This window comes from Anser anser (assembly GCF_964211835.1).
Source record: "Anser anser genome assembly, chromosome: 2".
Classification (NCBI taxonomy): Eukaryota; Metazoa; Chordata; class Aves; order Anseriformes; family Anatidae; genus Anser; species Anser anser.
In genome coordinates, this window is record NC_139721.1 from 34,615,681 (window position 1) to 34,641,938 (window position 26,258).

Genomic DNA, 26,258 nt, shown 5'->3' on the forward strand with positions numbered 1-26,258 from the left:
AGACTGATAGCTACTTCTTGACACATGAATGTTAATGTCAGTGACTTTAATGGAAGTTAATCAACCACAGCTTGGGGATGGTAGATTATTGATATGTTACGGTCTTAGCAGTAAGTAAGTGAGTAACCTTAGCAGGTTATTCACAGCAGAACTTTGAAGTATGGAAAAAACTACCGATGCAAGTAGTTCATAGAAGCAAGAAGCTCAGAGGATAAACTTGGTTCTTTGCATTTGCCCCATAGCAAGCCACTTTATCTCATGTCTCCCAACACAAGTGTAACTGTCCATATCTATACGGTAGTCTATCTTCATACATGAGAGAGCAGTTGTGCTTATAATGGGTGGTACATCAAGGCAAAGTGCTGGAGACTGCCCTGGGTGTGCTGCAGAGAGGCCCCAGAAAAGGATCCTTCCTGTGCTGGTCTGCAGGGCATTGTAGCAACAGGCTTCCCCTGCTCCTCCTGCTCGTACAGCCTTTACCACAGGAGTGTTCAGATCTGAACTGGGATTTCCACACAGTACAACTAGACAACAGATCATGAGCACTGAGTAGGGGAAAGCTGAGAAAGGAAATGCTGGTGTTTCTTCCTGGTTTGCCACACAACTCCAGCAATGTTTCAGTGCTCCTAAGACACAGTGAACATAGTTCCTGTCCTTATTTCTAAGGAGCTCTAAACTGAAAGATTGTGTCCCCGTCCAAGGGAGGAGCGGGCATGTTCTGTGGGCAGAGTGGCTCTGTGATTGTGGATCACCATAGCTCTTCAGAGAAGTATGCAGGGAGGGGAAAGAAGAGAGCCTGCATTTCATGTAAGGAGTAGACCTGGCCAAAAATTGAGGCTTTCAGTTCAGCAGAACTCTTTTTTTTTTTTTTTTTTTTTTTTTAATATGCCACAGACACGTTGTTTTTGAAAGTACATGGCCTCCTGGACCTGCAGTTTGTCATTCTTTTGGGCATCACAATTATTAGCAGGGCCTGCCTGGCTCCCAAGGTCTGTGGCTTCAGAGCAGGTTCCGCCCATCCATCCCAGAAACTCAAAGTTCTGGTTTGGTGGTTTGGAAGTTCAGGCTGCCCAGCATCTTGACAGGCTTCCACCAAAACTGTGGGTAATTTGGCTTGGCTATGCCTCAGGCTCAAAACATCTGCTCTTGCTGACGAAGTACTGAGTCTGGAAGATCTCCTGGTGACCCCGGTCAGGCCTAAGGAGTGTCGTGTCCATGACAGTCTGGATCAGGCTGTTATGGATCGAGAGGTTAGTAGGCAACTGTTCCAGTGAGCTGCAGAGCTTGGACATTCTTGCCCAGAAATAGTATGAAGACAGGCAAATATGGATCTGGAACATCTGACCTGCGTGTAGAGACACGTCTTTGGGTTTAGGCATAATCCAAAGCGGGAACCTGAAAGCTGATGCTCTCCTCACCCAGGCTCAGAGGGAACCCTTCCTGACATATAGAGAGGCTGGGTTTACAGGCAGGCAATCATCTATCATAACTTTGGCCTATGACGCACATTTTTCCAGATACCACAAGTTAATGTTTTTTAATCTTCTTTTTATCCAATGCTTTCCAGAAAGCTCTAATCAGAACAGTTCTCTTGTCATCCAAGTTAGAGGGAAAGTATTTTGTCTTATAAACTGCTGAAGGCTTGATTTACATTTTGAATACAAAGGACAAAGTTACAGTTGTGATCTCTAAAGGATCACTTGATTTGTGTATTACCTAATTGGGTTTTCAAATCTCAACCTAGAGACATACTTATTTTTTTAGGTTAAACTCTAAACTTCAGCAGTCTTTTTTTAGTTTGTATAAAGTGAACAAATGCCAACACGTACAGTAGCATTTAGAACTTCAGTTTACCCATCCTAACTTAATACAAGATACAGACAAGTAAATGAATCAGCTAATTTCCTATATGTTGTTCTTTATGTAACAACAGCAATAATAATGATGATGTTACTGGTATTTTTAAAACTCATTGAAAAAGTTCAGTCTGATTTCACTGTCTAGCTGTAAGTCAGTATTCTGCTTGTGTGAGTTGCACTTAGATTTACCATTAGTTATCAAACCCTGATTTTGTAGTTGTTCATAGATTGAAAAAAAAAAAAGTAAGAGATGACCTATTTGCTTCACTTTGCACAAATTTATTTGTAGTAATTGATTCCAAATTGATATACTATCAGACAATTTGAAATCTTGAAGGAGCAATTATATATTCTTACACAGAGTGTTAAAGATATATGACAAGTATTTTAACATACTGAAAAGAAAATATTGTTTACTAGCGTACAATATGATTTAAGTGTCATCATAAGCAATGATTTATTAAGTTAATAGTAATTTCACAATGGAATTATAGCACTACACTAGGCCAAGCATTAGAAAATAAGTGCTGTATTTCCAAAAATTAGATTCTGAAGTGTGCTTTTGGGCTGCAAGATAAGAAGTTTAGGTTTTCTGTATTGAAAATCATTATTTAAATGTCATATTCTGTTCTGTAGTAGAATTTTAATTGTGCACAGGAGTGAATAAATACATTGATGTAGAGCTCTCGAGAGAACCAGAATTATCTCATCAGGGAAGAATGTCTGAGTTTTACATGCTGATTATGTTGTGATAGGGATAATAGGGTATAATATTTTAATGGCATGTATGGAGCAATTACACATATTAGGTATTTTAGAATGTGTGCTCAAGTGTTTTAGGGAAATTAGCAGGCCGATGATAGGACTTAAATGTGACATCTACCTATTGCATCTTTAAAGATTGTATATATTTATGTATGTATACTGATCCTCTTAAAAGATTAGCTTTTTCATTTCTTTGGCATACCAGGTGCCCATTATAACTAGGTATGCTGAAGGAAGAATTGCTGCTTGTGACTGATTATGAACACCTTATTTTAAAAAGTGAGTTCAGTGCTTTGCAAACTTCATTCCAAGATGATACCATCTTACTAGATCTGTACCTTTAGAGACTTATAATTTTATTTACTGCGGCTGGAAATGCCAATGTATTCATTCTCCAGGCACACAAAGCCTTTTTTTTTTTAACCTTACCTAACACTTCTTATGAATGAGATATATTTTTTAAGGGTTTAATTTTATTAAAGTAATTAAACTCCAATTAGTCTATAGGTTTTTGTCAGGCTTATTTGTTTTTCTCTTTTAGGATTTTTATTTCTGTTTTTTTCATTTCAGGTTTTGTGGAAGGGCTCAAAGTAAGATTTTATGTATTACAAAACGATTAAAAAATTAATTTCACCACCTCTAAGAAATGAAACCATTCCTAAGGGCACAGTAATGATGATTGGCACTCGTTTTCTTCCATCAGTGAAGGATACGTAATGCATGCTCATGGCTTCACAATTCACTTTTATTTGTGAAGGCTCTATATGCAAAATGATTATATGTGTATGGGAGTCATTTGTGATGAATGGCGGTATGGTATGAGATTCAAGCTACTTGAGGTATTTCTCTTAATGGCAAAAGAAAAGAACGCTAGCAGGCAATACTGTAATACAATGATTTTGGTTCTTCAGGAAAATAAAAGAAAAATAATTGATGTTAAAGTTCTAACAGTTGGGATTACTGCTGTTGGCTTTTTTCTTTTCTTTCTTTGCACATTTGCCACTTTAACAATAAAAAGAAAGAAGGAATAAGGACCAAGGGGCAGGCGTTACAACAGGGATCTATATTAATTTCTTTTAAAGTTCTTACTTAAAATCCATCTGGATGCTCTTTGTTGTCTTCCTGATGGATGTTTAGATCATAGTCCTGTATGTGTGAAGAAAAGAGCTGCATAAACTTCTTTATGGTTAAGTTTTTCACTACTTCAGATTACTGAACCTTTAAGACATTGCAGGAGCATATTACTGTGTGGTGACTCCTCCAGAAAGTTGCCTACCTTAGTTTTACATGCAGTTCCCATGATGTGCATCCCTCTGCTGCATGTGGAGCCAAGGCAGGCTGGATCCTCAGATGGGGCAGGCAGGGGCCAAAGTGCTGGCTTCCCACTCCCGGCTGCTTTGCTCCTCTGTGCTGCCCACCAGCCTCTCCTCCGCTGCAGCCTCTCCTCCTCAGAGAGCAACCCCCTCCCCCCCGAAGAGGTTCTCCTGTCTCTTCAGTCCCTGGGAGACTTAATAAAGTTGGATTCATATGGGAACATTTTAAAAATCCTACACTTTATATGCATGATAATGTACCCTTATCTCGTGAAGCACTGAGATGCTGACTTACATCGATGCTACTTTTCACAGTTTGAAGCAAAGAATAAACATTGTTTGCATCCTTGCACTCTCACAGTCAGTGTTTGGTCTTAAATCTCCTCTCTCCACTCATGTGGCAATAAATCCTTCCAGAACTCCTGCATCTCTCTAACTGCTAGCTCGAATTTACTCAGATCTAGAAATTGATAGGGAGAAAATAATCGTCAGGTATTTTTTATGAAAACTGCACTTTGTGGGTTGTTTCCTGCATAATTTACTATGTGGTTGTGTCTGCTGTCTTCGTTTGTAGCTCCCCATCACTGGGCTATCATTAATATCAGCACTACCACTCCCTCTTATTCCTTTACAAGCTGAAGGCAGCTAAGAGGTCAGTTTTTTACTGCTTGAAAAAAAAAAAAAAAAAAAAAAAAGGGATGTCTGACACCCAGCAATACTCCGAGCCCTTCTGTTCACTTAGGAAGTGTAAAGGACCTCTAAGGCCCACATTGCAGTAGCTGGACTCAAAAGCAGAGTCCTGGGGCACTGAAGCAGGAGGTGATACCGTTTGTGGTGACACTGGGCACTGAAGGATTGCCCCAAGGAGAGATGCTCTAGGGAGATGTGTAGACAGAGCTCAGGCTTAAGAAAGAGAGCAGCTAAAACTGAGCACGGCAACCATGAAGTCTGATCCCAGAGCAAAACTTCTACAAAATTAGTCCCTCTTTGTCCTTTGCCTTCAATTCTTACAGGTGAAACTAGGCTGACTCCCTGCTGTTGAAAGCATATGCACCGTATAAATCACTTCTAGGCATCAAGGAGACCTTTTTTCATGACAGGGACATATATTCTTCTTTTCTTCAGTCTGAGAATTTTCTCCTTTGTAGGTCTCTCAGTAACACCACAGGAGACTAAGTGACTTTCCTCCCAGGTCCTTCAGTGACCATGCACACAGATATGTCCCCCGTGTACCATGCAGTGCCCTGCAGGAATGCCTTTGAAGCAATAATGCCATATGTTCTGGTTCTTTAATCTGAAGGAGAAAGGGAAACTACTTCCTCTCAGACCTGATACTTTAATATACCACAGACTCAGGCTGGTAACTTAGCACAGTAGCACTCTGAAGCATGATTTGGGATTGTAGGCATTATGATAATACACATTATTGAATAATAACATTCAGCAGACTTATTGTGTGCAGGTTACTGCACATCTCAAAGAACCATGACCACTGTAGGGTAAAGCCCTGTTTTTTTTCTTAAGGCATTTTAGCACATCTGGTCCTAGAATCGAGTAATCTAACAATTGAACTGCTTGGATGCAAGCCAGCCCTTAAGTGCAGACTTTGAGCAAGCTCCAGAGCAAGCTGGGAAATCAGGTTGCCAGCTATTAGCAGTTTGGAAGTCCGTCATTTTTTCTCTCACACCTTGTGGCAATGTCATAGAGCCAGCTTCAGGCAGGTGTGTCAGGTCTGGTGATGCCTAGATTTAAGCATAACTAAGTTGGGTGGAGGTGCACAGTCAGTAATGGCAATTGGCAGAGCTGCACAGATGTAGCCAGGCAGGCTGAGGAAGTGGAGGAGTGTGAAAACATGATCACCAGAGGGAAAAGCTTTCTCAGCTTCTTTGCATAGAAAAAAAACAAATCAAGACTGTTTTGTGTCTGAGACTATGCTCCAGACTCTGCACATTTACAGGGTAAGCCTCTGCTGACATTATTTACTAAGCAGTTGTCTGGTGCACGTATTTTGCACACATATGTGAGTGGAATGTAGCAATATGAGGTCCCTTTTTGTGGTCACCACTACTTTGTAATGCCTGATCAGTGTTTCCTTCTTCATGCCTTAATCCCCTTATCTGTAGATAAGGATGATGATGTGGAGGATGGTGTCTACAGATAAAAGGATGATAATTCCATCAGAAAGTACTCAAGAGGGAAAGGAGACAGGAAAAGGGGGCATCAGACTGGTGGATGTAGTGATGGTTAGTGGTTGTTACTGTATACAGTTGTAGGCTCTCTAACAATGCTTCAACTTGGTCTCTTTAATGTCTTACTCCTCAGGAACACCCTAGCAAAAATCCTCTCTCTGCTGACACAGTTGGAAAATGCATGTATTCAAACAACTTAAAACAAAACAAAAAAGACAAAAAGCATTGCAAATAGGCATCCAAGACAACTTTCCAGTTTTCCATTATATTTGTTTATCTGTTTTCTATTGTTTTTTTAATTATTTTTGGTGATTTTTGGTTAGTTGTAGTTGTTCACATCTGAGTTATTTAAACTTTTCAAGTAAAGTATGCATTTCTAAAAACAACAGGGAAAAACAAAAACAAAAAAACATTCAGAGCAGAAGGCCATCTGTCATCACTAATCGCTGCAGCGTTTTAGGTGTCTGTGTTTGTGAGCCGGTAACCAGTATGAAGTCCACGCAGTCTACTGTCTGCTAGTGCAGCTTCTGCTTGGCATGCCTGTATGTAAGGTACCTGGAAGTCACTGTAATATCAGCATCAAAACAGCATATAGGCAGCATCTGTTACTGGAATCACAGACCTACCCCAGGTTTGACAGCTTTCATTGCAAGAGAAACATTAGAAAAGTTTCCCTTTTCTATACACAAATTAAAATTTGTATATATGAATGATGCCAGACAATGCTTTAAAAATTCTCCTGTAATGAATAATGAAACAAAGTAATTGTTCTAAAAAAAAACTTGTTTAAGGCTTAGTGGAAATTTCCATGCTTTTGTTGTCAATCCTTTAACAGATTTCAAAACACTGACTTGCTAAATTGTTGATCTATATAAACTTCTGCCCATAATGAATTCTTATACTTGAGGGGTTGCAGCATCCCATATAACATGCCACAGAGCTCTTCGGCTAGTGCAGATCATGGCATAAGTACAAATGTGATAGGAACAAATGCTGCTTGATGGTTCAGCACGTTAATTCCAAAACCAGGTAATAATCCTTCAGGGATTCATCTAGAAGGCCTCTTAGTGCCAGAATTGGCATTTCAGATTTGAATAGGCTCTTTTTATTGTTTAACTCATCCCAGAAGTCTGAAGTAATAGAACGGTGATGCCAAATGAGTGAGTAAATAGTTGTTACTAATGATGAAAGCAGTTAATATTGATATTAATTAATTTGCTTTTCATTTATTGTTGCATAGAGAGGCTTCTCTTTGGCTTTTAATATTTCAGGGACCTGATTCGAACAAAATGTTTTCTACATTTCCCCAAATATTATGAGTATCATTGGAACAAAAGCCTGTTTGCTGCTATAGATGTCAATGCACTAGTTATGACTAATTCTATATAACGCATTCATAAGTTTCTGAAGTAATCCTTTATTGATTTATAATCTAAAAATCTAAAAATGTTTCACAAGTTCAAGTAACATTCATGACCAATAAATCTTGTGTTCGGGTTTCTGTTTTAGCTGACAGATTTGTAAAATCTCATACAGCCAGTCTTCCCCCTCGTGAAGCTGCAAATACTGAAGAGTGCAAGTTATTCCAGCTAATATCAACATTAATTTACACTCAGATGTCTTTGCCAGCCCCCCCCCCCCCCCCTTCTGTTCATGTAACACAGTTAATTTGGGCTTATTCCACCACTTGCAAACAAACCTTCCCCCCCGACCCCCCAATAATTGGACTTTTCTGATGCGAGAAGATAAATTGAAGAAAGAACATAATAGCTCTTTTCAAAAAAATCTCTGCTTATTTGAGACCATTTGCAAGAGCAAACCTCAAGTTTGCATTATTCAGGTTGGTGCTTTAAGTTTCTTAGTGTCTGACAATTTCGTACCTTTTATTTTAGGAAAGCTATCCTTACATACCATTTTGCAGGCTGAGAGCATATTAGCCAATCCTCATATAAGTACAAATACTTGAAACCACAAAATAAGCATCTCAGCAGTGTGCATGGTAGGTAGTTTCAATCAACCACAGTGTAGTTCTAGCATGAATTTGCAATATAACCAGTGCAGTTTTCTAGTATCTCAAGAGCTATCATGCAGTTTGTGTTGGTGTGGCAGTTTTCTGACTGCTAGGACTGTAGTTTAAATCGTAAGAAAATATGCACACACTTGTATTTTAAGTAGATTTGTTTATGCTTTTTCGGGGGGGGGGGTAGGGGGAGGAGGGTCATATTAAAATATTGCTACAGGAATAAAAATTAAGAAATGTCTTTCATTCATTTTCTTTAAAAAGAAGTTAATGTTTAAAAGTTAAAAACGCGAAAGGAGTGCTTGAAGTTGGTTCCCAAAATGTTTGAATTTCATGGTCTCGGGAGATTTCTACTGTTTCAGTGTGGTTACAATAAGGCCTCTATCTGAATTTCATCCAGTTCAATGGTCTAATGAAACTTTAAAGAAAGGGGGGAGGGGGTTATTCCCGTTACTCATTGCAGTATCACTTTTATTTTTCTGTGTTTTAAAGAAAAATTTGACTGTTGTTAATTGCATTTCAAAAGTTTGTCTTTGAATGTGATCAGGAAGCTGGGTGATTCTAACTACTGAACTAATGCAATCTTAATGTGTGTTGTTAAAGTGTGAGTATTTAAAGAGGATTTTTAAAATGTAAGTGGGAAGCTTATAAAGGAAACAATGAGTTATTGAAGTAACAAAGTATTTGCTTTATTTTTTCCAAGATCCTTGTTCAGTCAGACTAGGGCAGTCCAGGCAGAGACACTGCGCCCTTTCTGAAAGTTACCTGAAGTCCTATGCAGCTATGAGATTATAGTTCCTAAATGTTCAGTGACAGCAGAATACAGACTGATGACATGAATACTAAGCTCAGCTGATATATTATTGCCAAAAGAAAGATCAGATGTATCTAAGCAAATGATCCTTTCTGAACCGTAGAAAATCATTGCAATCAGTTGAAGGATCTCCTCTTTTTCTTCTACATATTTTATATATCCACATTGTGAATGTGAAGTATGGATACACAAGAGAATAACTTGCTTCCTAACACTGATAAGAATGGAAGAGAGCCAATTGTAACAGCAATTATAACTCAAGAGATTTTCTAAGATTTTTTTTTCTGACTGAAAAGTTTAACAATACCAGTCAAATATTCTGATACTCACTTATTTGGGGAAAAAAAAAAAAAAAAAGTGTATATATTTCTTAGAAGTATGTATGTAAATACAAAACTCCCATTATGGACTTCTTCAAATGAATAAAGCATAAATTAAGCCCTAATTAGCTACAAATGAGGGTTGACAAACAGAACAAAAAAGGCAATGAAAACATACACCGACTTTTTTGCTCCATCACTTTAATAAATTCAGACATAAATTTGAATAGAAACAACCTCTGACTCCCAAAGTATCAAGAGGAATAACAAAAGTAATGTCTCTTTCCTGAGTCCAATCTAGACTACTTTGGTATAGATTTGCTTTTAACAAAGCAAATATAATGCCTAACAGAGAAATCACACACAAACGCACACACAAAGTCATTTTATTTTAATTGTTCCATTATATTGTAAATAAATGCATCTATTCTCTTACCACATGAAGGTAGGAAAATAGAAAAAATAGAAAAAGGTTTGTATGAACATAAATCTTTAGATTATCATCAGAAATGCACCCAAGCGTCTATGCTAATGTATTATTTCAGGTACTGGGAAAGAATCTATAATTTTAAATACAACTTTGTAAATTAAGAGAAAAGTCCTGGATACTGCTTGGTTGATTCCACATTAGTCTTTTTTTTTTTTGTCTTTTTTTAATTAAACAAGAAGTACCATGAAAGCGTTATTTTAAAAACTTGCCAACAGCAAAAGTGCCTGGCCTAAAGCATTAAATCAGTAGTGTGCTAATATAGTTTTTATATATAAACTTCATATCGTCATGTGAAGGGTTAAGCTATGTGATTTCAGGATAAAAGGTTTCCTGAGTTGACTATTATTCCTATGGTCTGCCAACAACTTTGCAATAAATGGAATGATTTTTATGGGAATGTGGTTATTCACAGCAAGACTACAGTTGGTGTCAGTATGAAAAATTCTTCTTTAGTAGATTCTCTCAGCAGGGATAACAGATCTGAAAGAAAGGCAAAAAGTAGTTACAGAGAACTCTGGCTGGTGCTGGTGACAAATTATGTTTATAAAATGATGGGGTAACCCATTAAAAAAGAAGAAATCAGAACAACAGTAAATTAGAGTTTTCCTCCTCTAAGTACATCTGTTCCAAAGCAAGTTACTTGTTATAGTATGTGTGTATTGTTTAATAGCTCCTATTTCTTTTGTCCATAAAGCAAGTGAGACTTCTAGCTTTTCAGTTGCAGGGGTATAAAATAATTCTTCCAAAATCAGTAAAATTACTGCAAATTTATACCACTGTCTTTGAGATAACATACAATATTTGTATGTACGATTTAAAATAATTAGGAGAAATGAGATATTTTCCTGTGAATAGATGTTTAATATTATTTTATAATTCTTAGTTATAATATTTATAAATATGTTATTATTATTATTATTTCTCAGTATCACTTTAACTTGTTTTTTGAAATAATATTTTTAGGAGGAAAGTGTAATGGATGATGCATTAATGTGTTAATGAACTTAGTTGGCATTAACAGTTAATTCATTTAGGTACTGTTTTTGATAAGCTTTCAGAATGCTCCAAAGATTAAACCATTGATTTGGTCTGCAGCACCTCTATTAGAGCTGGTATTATCATTCATTCAAGATGAGTTGTAAAGTTGTATAGAACTAATGATTCTCTCAAAACCATGTAGCAATTCTATGAGTTTTAATCGTTCAATCATTCATAAAGAAAACTGTTGAAAGATAGCAGGGGATGTTACTATTTTGGTTAGGATGTTTTTTTTTCAGCAATGGGTAGCAGCTGCTTAAGGGGTAAACACGACTTGGAGTGCTTCCTGCTCTTTGTTTCTCTTATGCACAATTACCCCTGTTCTATTTAAAACATTTCATTTGCAAACTAGTCTCTGAACATTACAAGAACTCAGTGTAGCATTATGGTATGAATTTTCTTTGTTGTGCTGAGATCACCAATGATGTACCGGCAAAGAAAAACAACCTAGCTGTGTTGATGTCAGAAAAAAATATATATTTATTCAGTACAGAGGAACAGTGCTGTTGATGACTCGACATTATCTGCTCTTGAGGTAGACAGGAGACTGACCCAAAAGTAAATATTGACAAAGATGATGCCAAAGTAAATGTATTTCTTAAGGACATTATATGTTCTCATATTCTCTCACACTAGAAAAAATAGCATGTGCATTCTTGCATGATGTGAATGTCTTCCTTAAAAATATTTAGATACCAGTCTATAAAAGAAATATATTTTGTATGAAAGTAGATTTCATAGAGCCTAAGATGCAGCTAAAAACAGAATCAGCTCTTTATGATTATTGAATGTAATCATTCATGTTGATCATGTGAATATTGATTGCTAAGAATACAAAAGTTGAGAATATAATAGTCCAGCATGTAAGAAAGTGATGGGTTTTGCTGAATGAGCTTCATTTAGCAATGAAGAAAAGGACAGAAGTTCATATTCAGGCTACTAGGTCTGGTTCTACAGCTATGAGGCATCTGTCTGATTTTGGCAAAGTTAGCCTGATTTGGCTGGTTGGAAGATGGACCTAGCAAGTGTTGGTGGACATTGGGCCTTTTACTTCTTAAGTGGTTACTTGGATGATGAATAAGAAACAGCTTTAGTCAGGTATTACAAAAACAGGTAGGAAGGTATGTAGGGCATGGTTAAACTAGATTTCTGGGCCATCAAACTCAGAAATAGACAAATACAGGACAGGTTGATGAAAAAGCTTTTTTTGCCAGTGAAATGTAATGGAAGATTGCAGAGAGGGGATAACTTCAGATAGAACTGGCTGAATTATCTCCTTCCAATCCCCGAATACTGTAAGGACGGCAGCTGAACTTCTCTGGTCATCCAGAGTAGTCTGAGTCACTCAGGACCTCCAAAGGAACATCTGTTCAGAAAGGGGCTGAAACTTGGGCTGAAATAAGAGTGCACCTCCTCCTGATGTCTGTACTGTCTGTAATGGGAGCTTCCAACTTCCTGACCAGGCTGTGGCTAGGTATGTTTCATGTGAATCCCATGATTTAACTTTTGATGGTTTGCATTCAGTAATAGAGAATTCTAAGAAAACAGAATGTGATTATTTCAAAAACTTCAGTAAAGGTGTTTTTGTTTGTTTTACAGCACTATGTTTATTTTTAGATGCAAACCTAATTTTTAAGGTACTTTAAATCCTACAACGGTTAGGAGATTTCACTTTCTAATGAACCAATGATTGTGAACTCTATTCCAGCAGGCACTGCAGTGGAGTTATCTTAGCAAAATGCCCATCTATTTGCATTTGTTTTTTCACAGTAGCAATCCAAGAACAGCTCAGTTTCACTGCAGGAAGGAAGGAAAGAAAAGAAAGGAAATACAAATCAGGGTAAGGAGTTTTCCCTGATAAGTATATGAAGGAGTGACTGGAAACAGTTTGTCATCTACGTGATATTACAACCATGGGTGACTTGCAGAAAGCTCATGAAGTTCCTCTTCATGAATGTGGAACTAAATTAGACTGTATATGTAGCTGTAGGTAAATGAACAGAAAAACAAAACAAAGTATTTATTTGTAGGCAGAACTGTGGCTTTGCTGGTATGTGCAAAACCCAGCTAAAAGTTTTGACCCATCTGAAATGTATGATGCCTGGCTGTTGTGGAATGTGTTGCTGTGATTCATGAGTATGAGTTACAAAGAATAACAAATACCTCCATAGTTCACTTGGGAAAACCATACCTATAGGCTTATGCAATTATTAATCACATAAATTATTTCATGTGACCAGTGATGAGTACCTTCAAACTAGGTGCCACTGAAGATAAGCCTTGTATGATTTCCTTTCTCAAGAAAATCAGATGGAGTGGTCTTTACATGCATACAACTCAGCTGAATTAGCAAGCCTACCAAGTTCATAACATCACTTTATCACTTAATTTACATTCCTATTCCTTCCCCCTTTTTATAAATGTAAGGCTGTAAGGTGACACTAAAGATCCTGCCCTGCCAACTAACATTTCCAGAGCTTTGGCAAAACAGATAGTCATCCTCTGCTCCAGATGGACAAGGCAGTGTTGCCTCAGCTGACTCCCTGCTTCTGCCACAGATCATCTGCCCAACAACATCTGGGGAGGGAGAAGAAAGGAAGGGAGAAAAATGCAAAGTTTTGTGCAAAGCTCTTTAGGCTGCCTATAGAGCAAAACTTTTAGCTGCCTGTACTGAAAAAAAAAAATATTGGAGAGAATTTTAATCCTAGTCTTTGTCCCGCTAGCTTTTTTAAATGAATTGGTCACACAGAAATGAGAGAGGTCGCATCTTCTTGTGAAAAGTTTCCACGTAAACTGCAAGAGCACTCTCATTTCCTGAGATACGAGACATTGTTTTAAGGCTTCTGTGGACAGTTCAGTCATTTCATAAGTTTAATTTTGAAATTGTTTGAAATTTAAATGTTTTTGAAAAACCTTAGTATATAGTTTCAATAAAATGTATGTATTCCTAAAGTATACTTTCAAGTTAACACATTTGGGAATAATTCAGGACATGCTGACCAGGTTCATGACTTTTGTTAGTTCTTTAAACACATTTTTATTTTATTTTCACTAGCTTTCATTAGTCATAGGTGGTTTTAGTCATAAGTTTTGTTTTGTTTTGTTTTCAAAAGTATATATCTGTAGATAACATGAATCATGTCGTAAAGAAGGTATTTACAATGTGAAGTGCTGAACTTTTGAAGTGGATTTGACATTTTGAACTTAGCACTGCCCTTTCCAGGAGTTACACAGGCTCTTTAAAAAGATAAACTTGAGTAGTATTTAGCCTTTTCTGTCAATTGGTAATTTTTTTTTCTCTGATACCGTCCTCTTGCTTTGTCTTACCTGCAAAATGTGTGGAAATAGAATGGCAAATTTTTCTATTGGAGTTCTAGCAAGAGTTTGTTGTTGGCCTGGCACTCTGCACCCTAGTGCAAGTGAGAAAGCTCTGGGGTTTAGAGGACTACACTTACTGTGATTGTCCTGAGCTCTGCTGACCCTTTGACCAAGTATGATTTTACATTTTGATCTACCTTTTCAACAGAAAATGGAAAGATCCTAATGTATTGCTGTCAGTTCTTGAAATACATGCTTCATTACACTCGTAAGGTAAAGCAAACTAGCAAAGTAGTGTTTTCTTTTGCTGTGGGAACATAACTGGCACATAATAGTTGCTATATAGATATTTCTTAGATCATAGTTTATTTTAAGTTGGATTCTCCCAGTTACAAGGTGCAGCTGAAAAGAAAATGTAAACCTTGATTTTAGCGTAGCTACTGCAATAAACACAAATTGCAGAATGAGATCTGTATTTATTTTGGAACAAATACTGTTTACTTTGGGAGTACTGTATTTAATCCAAATGCACTTGTTCATGCAAGCAAGCAGAATAGGATTTTAATCTCTTTTTCTATTAGAAAATAACGGGCTCTGTTGTATATTTTACAGCAGTTAAATGTCCAGTGCATTAGAGAACTTCTGAGTCATCATCTCCAACGAGTTTGTTAAATAATTTCAGTTCTTAGTCCTCCATGCTTATAATAGTTTTCCATCTTTTTATAGCTAATAACCTTAATTTTATTTCTTTGTTTTGATTTGACATTTTAACCATGAAACATGTCTTTTTGTTTTGTTTTGTTTTGGTTTGTTTGTTTTTGTTTTCTTTTTTCTTTTTGCTTGTTTGTTTTTTTACACTATAAGTTTCTCTTTATAGTCTTAAGTTTAATATGGGAGTGTTTTTAAAGTCTTCACTGCCTGATTTAATTCCTTGACTGTTCATCCACAAATTGTCAGACAGAATGAAGTGGATTTCAAGAACTCTCTTTGTTCTTCATATCCTGTGCCTGACCCACAGGTAATCTGCACCTTTTTTCTTCAGCGACGAATAATTGTGGTGGGAAAGAAGAGAAAATGTTAGGGTCACAAAGTGCAGGCTAGACAGAGATGACAGGTCCTGCCAATTGAGTGCCAGTATTGAGAACCTGCGAACCGTAGTCTCTGCTTTTTCACATGGATTTATGTTGTATGTTAGCAGGCATTCCAGGATGATGGGTTAGGAAGTTCAGCACTTAAGCCTTTATTGCCTCGGCTTGAAAGGAAGTGTGGAGTTCTTTTGTATGTTTAGCAAGTACAGTAGAGGCTTATTTGCCACAGGGTGTGCATATATACAGGTTCAGGTGTGGTGTTGTTTCACTTTATGTTGATTTTCTAAACTGCACAAATACTAGAGATTTTGCTGTCCTTCCAGTCAAGAAAAAAAAATGGAGATTTACTTGTTGAGTTTAATTACTGTAATTAAATAACATTGGGATCCTTGCATGCTATTTTTCTAAAATTAGAATAGAGATTAGTTGGAGTAATCAGCTATAAGTAAAAAGATGGAGAAAACAATTGATTTGTAATAATAATTAAAAAAAAAAAAAGTCAGTCACAACCTAGCAAACTAGCTTTGGAATTTGTATGCACCTTTGTTTCCCAAAGACACACATTGTGATGGTTTATAGAAGTTCCAAATATCTGTGGAGCAGATACTAACCTAAAAGGGGATATTTCTGATTTCTAGACGAGACATACACAGAGATATTCCTGTTGTAAAAAAGTACCTAACACATAGCAGCTTACATGAGAATTATTTTTTTTTTAATTAAGGGTTTTCAGATACACCACATTTATAAAGGATTGCAGCTTTAACTTGTTATGCCAGATCTGTTCTCACATGTACATGACCACATTTCTCTACCGTTCAGTAGGGAAAATGAAGCAGTGGATATAATTGCGTAATGACAGATATGAGAGGAACAGAGAATCCCAGCAATCATTTCCTGTGAGTTGGCCAGCTTCCAGGTTGTCTCAATGGACACGCTGATGTAAAGGCAAAATGAAAATAGCTTGTTCTGAAGTTTTGGGATTTTTTTTTCCGTTTTTTTTTTTTCTTTTCCTGTCATTTTACTTTGCAGACTAAGGTATTGAAACAGTTAGTTGACAGCATGGTGTTAGTTTTCTCATGGTAAATTAGGAAGATTAAGCAAATGTGGAAATGTATTTTAGCTATAGTCAGCAGATTTGGGATGGTAATACTGTGGCATCCTCTGAGGTTACGTTCATAACATTATTCACATTATTCCTTTTCATAGTGTGCAAAGTTGTCCAGTTATCTTACACTCAATGTTTATTCAAAGGCAGAAAACTTATTATTTTGTTAGTCTTTTAACACAGAAATGTAGAAGATCAACATGCTAGCCATTACATCACTCCACTTGGCATGCGGTATTGGCACAGATAAGAGGAACTCCTGTAGCAGCCTTAATCTCTTTTTTTTTATTATTATTATTAATTTTCCTGCAGTAAATTGAGTAGTAAGGCATATTTTACATAATTATGGCAGAAGTGCACAACTTGACGGGTGGTAGTGAAGGAACAAAGTAATATAAATATTCGCAGAACATTTCTGCCATAACTTAATGCTTTGCATATGAATCTTTATAAAAATCTGAAGTTAGTTTAAAGGAACAATTCCAGAAGGCTACATAGGTTCAGGCATTTTAAGAGCTGTGAATGATGACTGGAGCATCTCTGGGAGTTTTTGGCTCATCATACAAAAACAGAAAAGAGAAGGAAGAAAAGTTAGCAGGAAGGAGTTAGCAAATGCTCTGGGAATGGAGGAGGGAGAAGACAGAAGCTTTCCATGTACAAGGCTTAGGGTAGACTCATCTAGTCATTCATTTTCAATTGTTTTTCTTTGGCTTAGTGCATTTCACTGGAGACATTTTTTGACTTAGCAAAAAACTGCAGCAATTTTAAGGAGCTCCTGCAAGCATATATCTGCCATTGGTCCCAGCCCCAAATCAGAGCTGATGGAAGGGAATGCAGGAACAAGCCTTGATTATTCTGTGCAACATCTGTTGGTTTAACTTAGCTGCTGCAGGAGATGTGTTTCAAGCTAAGCTACCAGTTGTGGCATTGGAAGGTCTGAGGGGTACAAGGCTTGTTTTCCCCTAGGCTATATGATAAATCCTAGTACCATCACCAATGATGTATCTATGTGCATGCTTTCAGCATGCTTTAAGCATGTTGATAGAGTCCTCCCTCACCGACGGTTGTACTTTAAAAGTATGTGGAAAATACCTCCTTTCTCTCCACAATTGCTTATTTGGGGTTCTCCCTCTTAAAGGCTTTTAAATCGTCCTGCATTTCACAGTTTGCTCTCTTTCATGGCGCCATTTCTGTAACAAAAAGCCCGGCTCTCTCTCTTTGCAGAAGATGAATTAAATGCAAATGCAATAAAATACAATTCTTCCATGAGGCCTTTTGAACAAATCTCCCCAGCTCCCAGGCAGTGCTTCCTCGAGGCAGCTCCGGGCTGCTGTGCTGAGCGCAGTCTGGCTGCTATCCCGAACACCAGTCCTGCTCCTGCCATCCTGCCACACTCCTGCCCATCCCTGCAGCCATCAAGTCAGTGTGCTGACCTCTCAGAAAACTGACCAAGGAAAAGCACCAACCTGGGTGTCTACCCTCTGATTGCTGGCTGGCCTTGGCTGTAAGGGAAGGGGGAAATGCATCTGCAGGACAGCAGCTTGCTGTTCCCAGCCTGTGCAGCTTGACTCTGCTCCCTGCACACCATCTCATGCTTATCTCTCTAAAGGGCAGCATACCTCCTCCTTGTGGAGCGTGTTTTCAACACTGAGCAAATGTTATGGCAACAGCCTTCTTGACTGTCTAGGAAGTTATTAAATAATGCCACATTTTCAGCAAATGTTGCTGGCTCCTTTGGCTTGTACTACCATAGCTGCAGGGGAGTAAACTCCTGTGGGTGGGAGACTTGAGATCAGGGTTCCCACTTGAGCTGTCTGAGTCACTCTGAATAATTCTGTCTCCCCTGACTGGGGGAGAGTCAGAGCAGAGTCACTTACCTAGCCTAAATTGCTTTTTGGGAATATCTGTCCTGTCCTGTACCTGCTCCTCACGCAGTGAAGTTGTATATGGCACCATGCATAGTGTCTTTTATAATTTCTGTATGTTTTATTCACCCAAATCCCATTTTCAAAGGTAAGTTAAGTGCTTTGGCAATGGCTTTATTAAAATCAGTGCAATTTAGGTGGACCTATGCAAGAATAGGATTTAGGTGTCTTAAGATGCTTTGCACTTCTGAACATATTATCCCTGAACTATACGAACTTCATTTAGCTTTCCAGAGAGAGCTCCCAAAGCACAGAGCTGCATCTCAGCCTGCCTGCCTGAAATCTAAACCTTCAGTGCAAACATGTCATCACTTGTAGTCCCTCATGAAGATTTCAAACTGGATACACGGAAGTTGCAAGGTCAACACCTTTAGGAGCAAAACACAGCTTGCTGCATAATCTTTATACATAAGCCACGGGATACTTTGCTCCTCACTTGCCAATTCAGGCTATTTTAAAAGAGAATCCAACAATTTTAGTGTTCTGCTTTGGAGCTGACTACTAAACTGATTCTATCATAATAAAATACATCTGCATAATAACATGTATTTGCAGTGTTTCTACAGGGACTTTCAATATTAATTTCAAATATCACTTTGCCAGAGAAATTAGAGGGACAACACTAGTACTGTATTTCCTACAAAAGTCTTACAAAAGTTTTAAATATATTCTGTAAAGTTTTAAAATGATAAACCTACAAACAATCCATTTTTGTTTTGTTTTGTTTTGTTTTCTGTATTGTTGTTTAGCCCTAAGCTGGTTCCCACCACAAAAGCTATTTTGGGAAGTAATTGAGGAATTTATGAGTCTTTATATTTTCATTATCTTATATGTAAAATGTTATATCTTTTCAAAAAAGTACTAATTGGAAATGCATACTTTATCTGTTGATCAATGTAAAACTTCATTGTGTTATACCCCTGGTTATGATGAATATTGAGTGAACTGCTATTTTAAAGTGTTGAACATGTGGGGACTTGCTTATACCTAGTCAGGGAACTGGACAGTGTCTCAGGTGATTGTCTTTGCTCAAGAGCAAAATGCTCCACAGAAAGAAATCAGATGAAAACAAACACCAGGTGTTCAAAAAGAAAGTTGGACCAGATCAATTAACAGTGGGCAAGTAACTGGCTTATTTGAAGAGTTATTGCTAAATAACTTCACTGCTAAAAGAGCAATTGCTAAATGAGTGTTTTTCCTTCCTATGTTCAGGGGTTGAAAAATGCACCCCATCAGTCATTAACACAAAGTCAAGTCAGCTAGACAGCGTGAAAAAATACCTGGCACTCAGATCTCACATTTAGCCTGAAAGCAGTGCCCTGCCACTCAAGAGGAACAAAACAGTTGTGCACTGTTTGTGACCTTCCTTTAGTTGTAACGTAGTGTCAATCACATTTGTCTTCAGTCCTTTCCAAATTATAACATGTATCACTTGTGCTTTAAATTTTGCTGACTTGACTTTTTTCTTCTCACTAAAGAGGATGCTCTCCATTATATGCAGTATTTCACATGAAATTTGTGAGGTTTATGACCTTTTCTTCACTTTGCTTGCTTTCTTGACACAGTTTCTCAGCCTTTACTTCACCAGTTTTGGTCTTTATTTTTTGTTGTTGTTGTTTGTTTTGTTTTGTTTTGTATTCTCCCCAAAATCTCTCTTTCAAAACTGTGATTTATATCATTTGCTTAATTTCAGTTCTCACTTTCTAACTACCAAATAGACAGTTAGAAGAAAGGGAAGAAGATCTGACATATCCCAGGGCTTGTGATGGTCCTAAGACCTTGCACTGTAATATAAAGTTCCAAGTCCTCAGGTCCTCTCTAACTGTGGGATCTAAGGTGTGATGGTCTCATCCGTCATGATTCTGTTTTTCACCTGAGAGAGTGAAATTAAGAAGTTTGTAAAGTTATTCATTTTTTCAGCCTCTCCTTTAAGATGATCTTGTACTCCTTCTTTCAGTTTTATGCTTGCTACAAAAAAAAAAAAACAAAACAAAAAAAAAAGTCTCTTTCTCCAAAATTTTTGTTTTGAATCTTTTTCTCCAGCAACTTTTTCCAGTTGTCATTCATCATTTCCAAGCTGGCAGAGGTGGCTATTGACTTGATAATTTTCACTACTACATTGGCAATTCAAGCTTAAGTTTTCTATCCATGGAGACCCAGATAGAACACACTGAGTGCAATGGAAGAAAAACTAAAATGGGTAACTTTGGAGGGTGTCTTTTCAACAGCTTATACTCAGTGTACATTCAATTGTTAACTTCACAGGCATTTGGATGGAAAGTTACTTTTTGGTTTTAAAAAACAACAACACAACTTATTTTATTTGAATTTGATAACTTGCTGAAGAAGCTTCTGGATTTTTTTAGCCAAGTTGGTTTTCAAAGCTTTGCAACACATGTTCACACTTGTAGTTTCAGCTGTGTCTGTACATCTAATACATTTGGTCTGCCTTTGGAGGAAATTTACTGTATGGTGGTTAAATATGAGCAAATGCACTGTCGTCTTTCCTGTGCTGGTTGTCATTTTGCCTCTATTACTATTACTATTGTATATAAAATATACAAGAGTGTGTATTAGAAGAAGTCCATGTTGTAGAAGTGCAAAAGACCACAAATTACTCTTCAAAATCATTTGAAAAGTTTCTGAGGTATTTTTCATAGACCCGTGTTTTTAAAAATCTAAAATTCACAGCCATCATGTGAGGCCAAATAGATTTCTTCAGCTCTTTTCTTATCTGAGGTTGTTGACCTCAGGAGAGGAGGAGAAGGTTACAGGGTCAAAGTCTTTTCCTCCTTGGAGCTTGCTGCTTGCTGGGAGAGGGTTGGCTGGAAAATAGATGTTTTAGAAAAAGGGTTGAGGGTCATGATTTTAATTCTGTTAGGGAACAGCTGGTTTGAGTTTCTTTCCACTTCTATCTTCCCTCCCTTCCTCACAAATCCATGGAGAGAGAAAAATTTGTTCAGAGGAAAGCAGTAACACAAAAATAAAGGACTGCAATATTTTCATATTTAAAATAGATCATGTTTGTTATAGGATTTCACATTAAGTGAGAAAAGAGGAAATTATTAAAATAACTCAAATCCATTATGTTTCAGGCACTGAATTGAGATTGATCTACAGTGCCAGAGGTCTATTTGTTTTCCTGCCAAATGTTAAATCGTTAATAGTAATGCTTTAAAGTTTTTAGTGGATAAACAATATGCATTATGATTTTAAATTTAGCGATGGACAAAGGTAATTATAAATATGCCGTGTTAGTTTGCATGCAAGTTGCTGAAGAAAGATGGTTTCATCTGGCTATTTCTGTTCAGATTTTCTTCATCATTGCATGCTGCTTTCATGCACTAAGACCAAAGAGAGAGAAGGAAACTCACAACTCTCAAATGAATGGCAAACTAGGAACAGATTTTTCGTCTGCAGTCCTCTGAAACGCTGGCCTCAGGCTGTGTTGGTGTGTGGCTCAACAGCAATCAGAGGTCATAATTTCATTGGCGGTTAGCATCAGGTTTAATTTTTCTAATATGTTACATTTACCAAAATGTCTGGTTTCAGTTACACTTATGCACTGACTGAATCAGCTTTGAGCAGCATGATGTTTTAAGGTACCTGAAAGGCTACAAGAACGTTTATGGAACACATATGCTAATTGTTTTTAACCACTTTCCTTTCTAAACACAAAAATGTGTTTTTGGAAAGCCATTTAACAGTAGTAGCTAATCATGGTGTGTGTTTATTCTAAGAAATGAGCACAAGGAATAGGTAAAATAGTTGTTTTAACAAGACTGCCATCTACTGATTTCCACAATTAAAAATATCCCTGATGAGTAGATTGCTCGTGTTTTTTTATAGCTTTATTTTTAAGATTTGCAAGATCAAGAAAATCCTAAAGTCTTTCTTTCACCTTAGGAATGCGACCAGGTTCACATTGATGACGTGTCTTCAGATGACAACGGTCAAGATTTAAGGTACAAGAGAACTGACAGAGATAAAATGTTGCTTTGCAAGTTCCTCCCTGGGAAAGTGATAAACTGCTGTAACGCTTACAGTAGCCCATTGTCTTTTTAGCTGTTTTAGCCTTTGCAACCCAGCAGTGAGTAGCTGGTGGTTGAATGTGGCCTATTGCATTCAGTTAATTTTGGGGTTTTCTTATCTCTAAATAGCACCTATAACTTTGGAACGGATGGCTTTCCCGCAGCTGCCACCAGTGCTAATTTGTGCCTCGCAACGGGCGTGCGTGGAGGAGTCGACTGGATGAGAAAATTGGCTTTCCGCTACAGACGAGTAAAAGAAATATACAATACCTACAAAAACAATGTTGGAGGCAAGTGACTATGAAGCATATAACAAATATGAATGAGAAGCAGCAAAAAGGAAGGATTTTTGTTTTCTGTTGCTTTTTTAACATTGTAATATTTAACAAGCTGTTTAGTTGGCGCTGTGTGGAAACTTGTGTCTGAACTAATGAAAGCAAAGGAAAATGACAGAATGTCACTTAATTTCGGTGCAGACATGCCCTTATCTACTCCGCAGGTCTTCTTGGTCCAGCAAAAAGAGAGGCATGGTTACAACTAAGAGCAGAAATTGAAGCTCTGACAGATTCTTGGTTAACACTTGCACTGAAAGCACTCACCCTTATTCATTCAAGGTGAGTATGAAGAGCACGGAGTAGTTACAAAACATTAGGATGTCTGCTGGTGATTTAGAAGAGGCTGCCTGGTCTGGTGGACAAAACACTGGCCTGGGGGACCTTCTTCTCATTCTTTGTTCCGGTCTGACGCTGATGTTCTATACTTTGATCTGCCATAAGGTGGAGAAAAATAAGTTTCTTCACAAAGTAAGTGACAATAATAATGATAAAGGGTTCTGATGGGAGGGATAAGGTTTTCTTTGTTTGGATTTGATTTGATTTTTTGTTTCATTTTGTTAAAAAAAAAAATGTTTGTGTTTTCTATTCCACAGGACAAATTGTGTGAATATTCTTGTAACAACTACTCAACTAATTCCAGCTCTGGCAAAAGTCTTGTTGTATGGATTAGGGGTAGTATTTCCCATAGAGAATATTTACAGCGCAACTAAAATAGGTGAGCTATTTTTATAATGTTGTGCTATATGTGTAGCTGTAATTCTAAATGAAAAGCTACTGTAGTCTCTATGTATTTTTTCTTAATACATATTTAGAAGTATACAGATTAATAATTGATCTCATGAAATACATTTCATGCTAAGGCACCTTAAAAGTGCTTATTTATGTATGTCATGATCCAGCACAGAAAACTTCATTAATCTCTATAAACAGTGATGCAGCCTCTGTTAGAAGGAAATATAATCATATTTGTTATGTGTTTTCTCAAAATTGTGAATGCATATTGCTGCTTAGATGGCTTATTGGTAGGTTGTCGGTAGAGACCACTGCAGTCATCTCAGATTAACAGAATAAATTCTGTGAAGGTAAGCCTTGGCTGCATTGATTTTCATGTGCTCTGGAGCAAATTTTGGTAAACAATTTACCAGAAGCAAGAATGTTTTGTTGCGGAATGTAATTATTTAAGTTCATTCATACTGACTGTAATAAGCTTCAGCCAGGCAAATGTTTATTTCTGTTTTCTGGTTCAATATAAAAGATGTTATTATGAGCATGTAGAGGTACATGGTACCAGATGGCAATGGTGCTTGTAGTTTTTAACATGATTATGACGTATCTGTTCTGTCTCAGATTCCCTCAAAATTGTGGGCTACATGAAAACATTTTTAATGTGTTCTTAAGTATCTATAATACAGGAAGCTCAAATGGCCAAGAAAAAAATGGTGGGTTATTTTTGTTTGGTTTTGTTTTTTTAAAAAACTTGGTTGAGAATTCTGTATAGAAATTAGATAGCAGTGCCCTAAAAGATTTAAAACCAATTCCTGGATAGAAATGTAACTGTACCTGTCTGTAGAATCCTTAAGGTGAATTAGAACATTGAATTATAATACTTTAAATACACATTTTAATTACAACTTAGTAGTAAATATTCACTTATAACTTTAAGAACACAGGATGGCAGGTACTTTTGGAATACTGCGTCCAGTCACTGACTGTCACAGAAAATCATGAGATTTTTGTAACATGACACAACTCATAATTTTCAAGAATGTTTTACCTAGTTAGTGTTGCAGGTTTTTTATGCCTAGTGCTACTGTTAAAGTGTGTCAGTGAGTGGTTTGGTTTCTATTGTCCTGTAGCTGAAATAACTATTTTGAAAATTACAATTCTTCCTGTCAGTTGCTCTAGACACCCAGTAGACAGACAGGTAAGCATGCATTATGACCAGACTGAAGGGATCTTTCAGAATGGGAGAATTTAAGAAAACTTGACCGTAAGCATTCACTTACGTTCTGGCTTCCCAGTATCGGTACCTTGTATGTACAGAATTGGGATCATTTCCCTAGGTCTATGCAGTGAAGTAATGAGCCAAGTTAATGGATCCCACTGTAGGATCAAGGACCTTACCCATGTATTGGATTACAGGCCTTTAAATCCAAATCTTTTTGGCAACCTCCTGCGTCAGGATACTACTGTTCCAGGAGCTGTGATTAATCTTGTCACAGGTTGCAGAGAAAAAGCTAGAATTTCTACTCAGATTCAATCAATTTACTCTGTTGAGGAATCTGGCTGTACACAGCTGGTAGAGAGTTCTCCTGGTGGGGAAATCCCCTCCGAAACCTGTCTCAGATTAGTGCAGGAGACAAGAAAGGTGATATTGCAGACCTCTGGTATGCTACATCTACCATGTCGTGTGCATTTAAGGACCTTTCAGGGCAGATTTGAATGCTGCCTGTCAGCTGCTCTGGCAGAAGCAAAGCTTCAGTGGGCTTTGGAGCACCAGGAGAGGTGCCATCCTGCAGGAGAGGCTCTTCTCCCTTCTCTCGCAGTAGTTGCAATTATGTATTCAAAGTTTTGGGGGGTCCAAGCTAAAGTAGTAGCAGGTGATTTCATGATATCCCATGACCACCTATCCTGAATAGTCTGTTTTGTTTTTTGGTTTTGTTTTGTTTTTTTCTTCCAGGAAAGGAAAGTTGTTTTGAGCGAATAATTCAGAGATTTGGAAGGAAAGTAGTGTATGTGGTTATAGGGGATGGTGTTGAAGAAGAACAAGGCGCAAAGAAGGTAATGGCTCTTTTTCAAGATTTCAGGGGTCTGAAAGTAAAACCATCCTTTTGTTAGATATGGAACAGTGTATACTGGCATTTGATTTTTGTATCTTTGCTTTATGAATTATAACATTTTGATCATATCTAGTAGATAGTTGCATAAAACTGTAGATAATGATGTGTCCTGCTGTTCTCCAAAAGACACATTATGCTAGCTATGTATGTTTGGTGTATTTCAAAAAGGAGCCAGAAAATGGGTCCTGGCTTCTGTGCCAAGAACTAATAGTTCTGTTTTCATTGGCATCCCAAAATACCACATCGGATGTTATGAATATAAGCAAAAAATGGTGATTCTTACTGATCAAAAGCAGTGTGCTATTTGACCGTATGAAATACATATGTCACACCTTGAATAGGTATGTAGGGCTGGAGTACTTACACATAAATTTCAGTTTTCTTGTGGGTCCATAATTTCAACTCAGTATTCAGGTAAATACTCGTGGCTTGTCCTGCATTCATAACCTCAGTTAACTGAGCAGAGGATACTATTTGCATGTGTATTTATTATTTTTTTTCTTTCCTCTGGGAGAAAGGGAAAAAATCATATTTTTTTTCCCCAGTGTGGAGTAAGCTCCTTAAAGAGCAATACTTCCTGCTGGCAAATAATAAGCAGTATTCCTAGCCTCACTCTTTTATCAAAGAGAAGCAGATATGGAGTCTTCGCTTGAAGGAATGAGGCATAATTTTGACTATTGGAACAATAGGAGAAAGAATATGAAAATGGGCATTTTGATTATTGCTTCCTTTTACAGGTAAATTGCTTTTACACAACTTCTCTTTTACCACAAAAAATTTCTGTGATACTTCTATATCTGTTTCC

At 37.3% G+C, this 26,258-nt stretch overlaps 1 protein-coding gene across 14 annotated transcripts in view; it reads left to right on the top strand.

Annotated features, from left to right (window-relative positions):
- The window catches only part of EYA1 (EYA transcriptional coactivator and phosphatase 1), a 177,995-nt gene that overhangs the window by 139,960 nt on the left and 11,777 nt on the right, over positions 1-26,258 (top strand). For all 14 annotated transcript variants that reach the window (XM_083826580.1, XM_083826583.1, XM_083826582.1 and 11 more), the window contains 5 exons: positions 22,154-22,212; positions 22,408-22,568; positions 22,778-22,892; positions 23,207-23,328; positions 25,294-25,394. In XM_083826580.1, the coding sequence (XP_083682706.1) occupies positions 22,154-22,212; positions 22,408-22,568; positions 22,778-22,892; positions 23,207-23,328; positions 25,294-25,394 (558 nt within the window). The remainder of the gene's footprint in view (positions 1-22,153; positions 22,213-22,407; positions 22,569-22,777; positions 22,893-23,206; positions 23,329-25,293; positions 25,395-26,258) is intronic.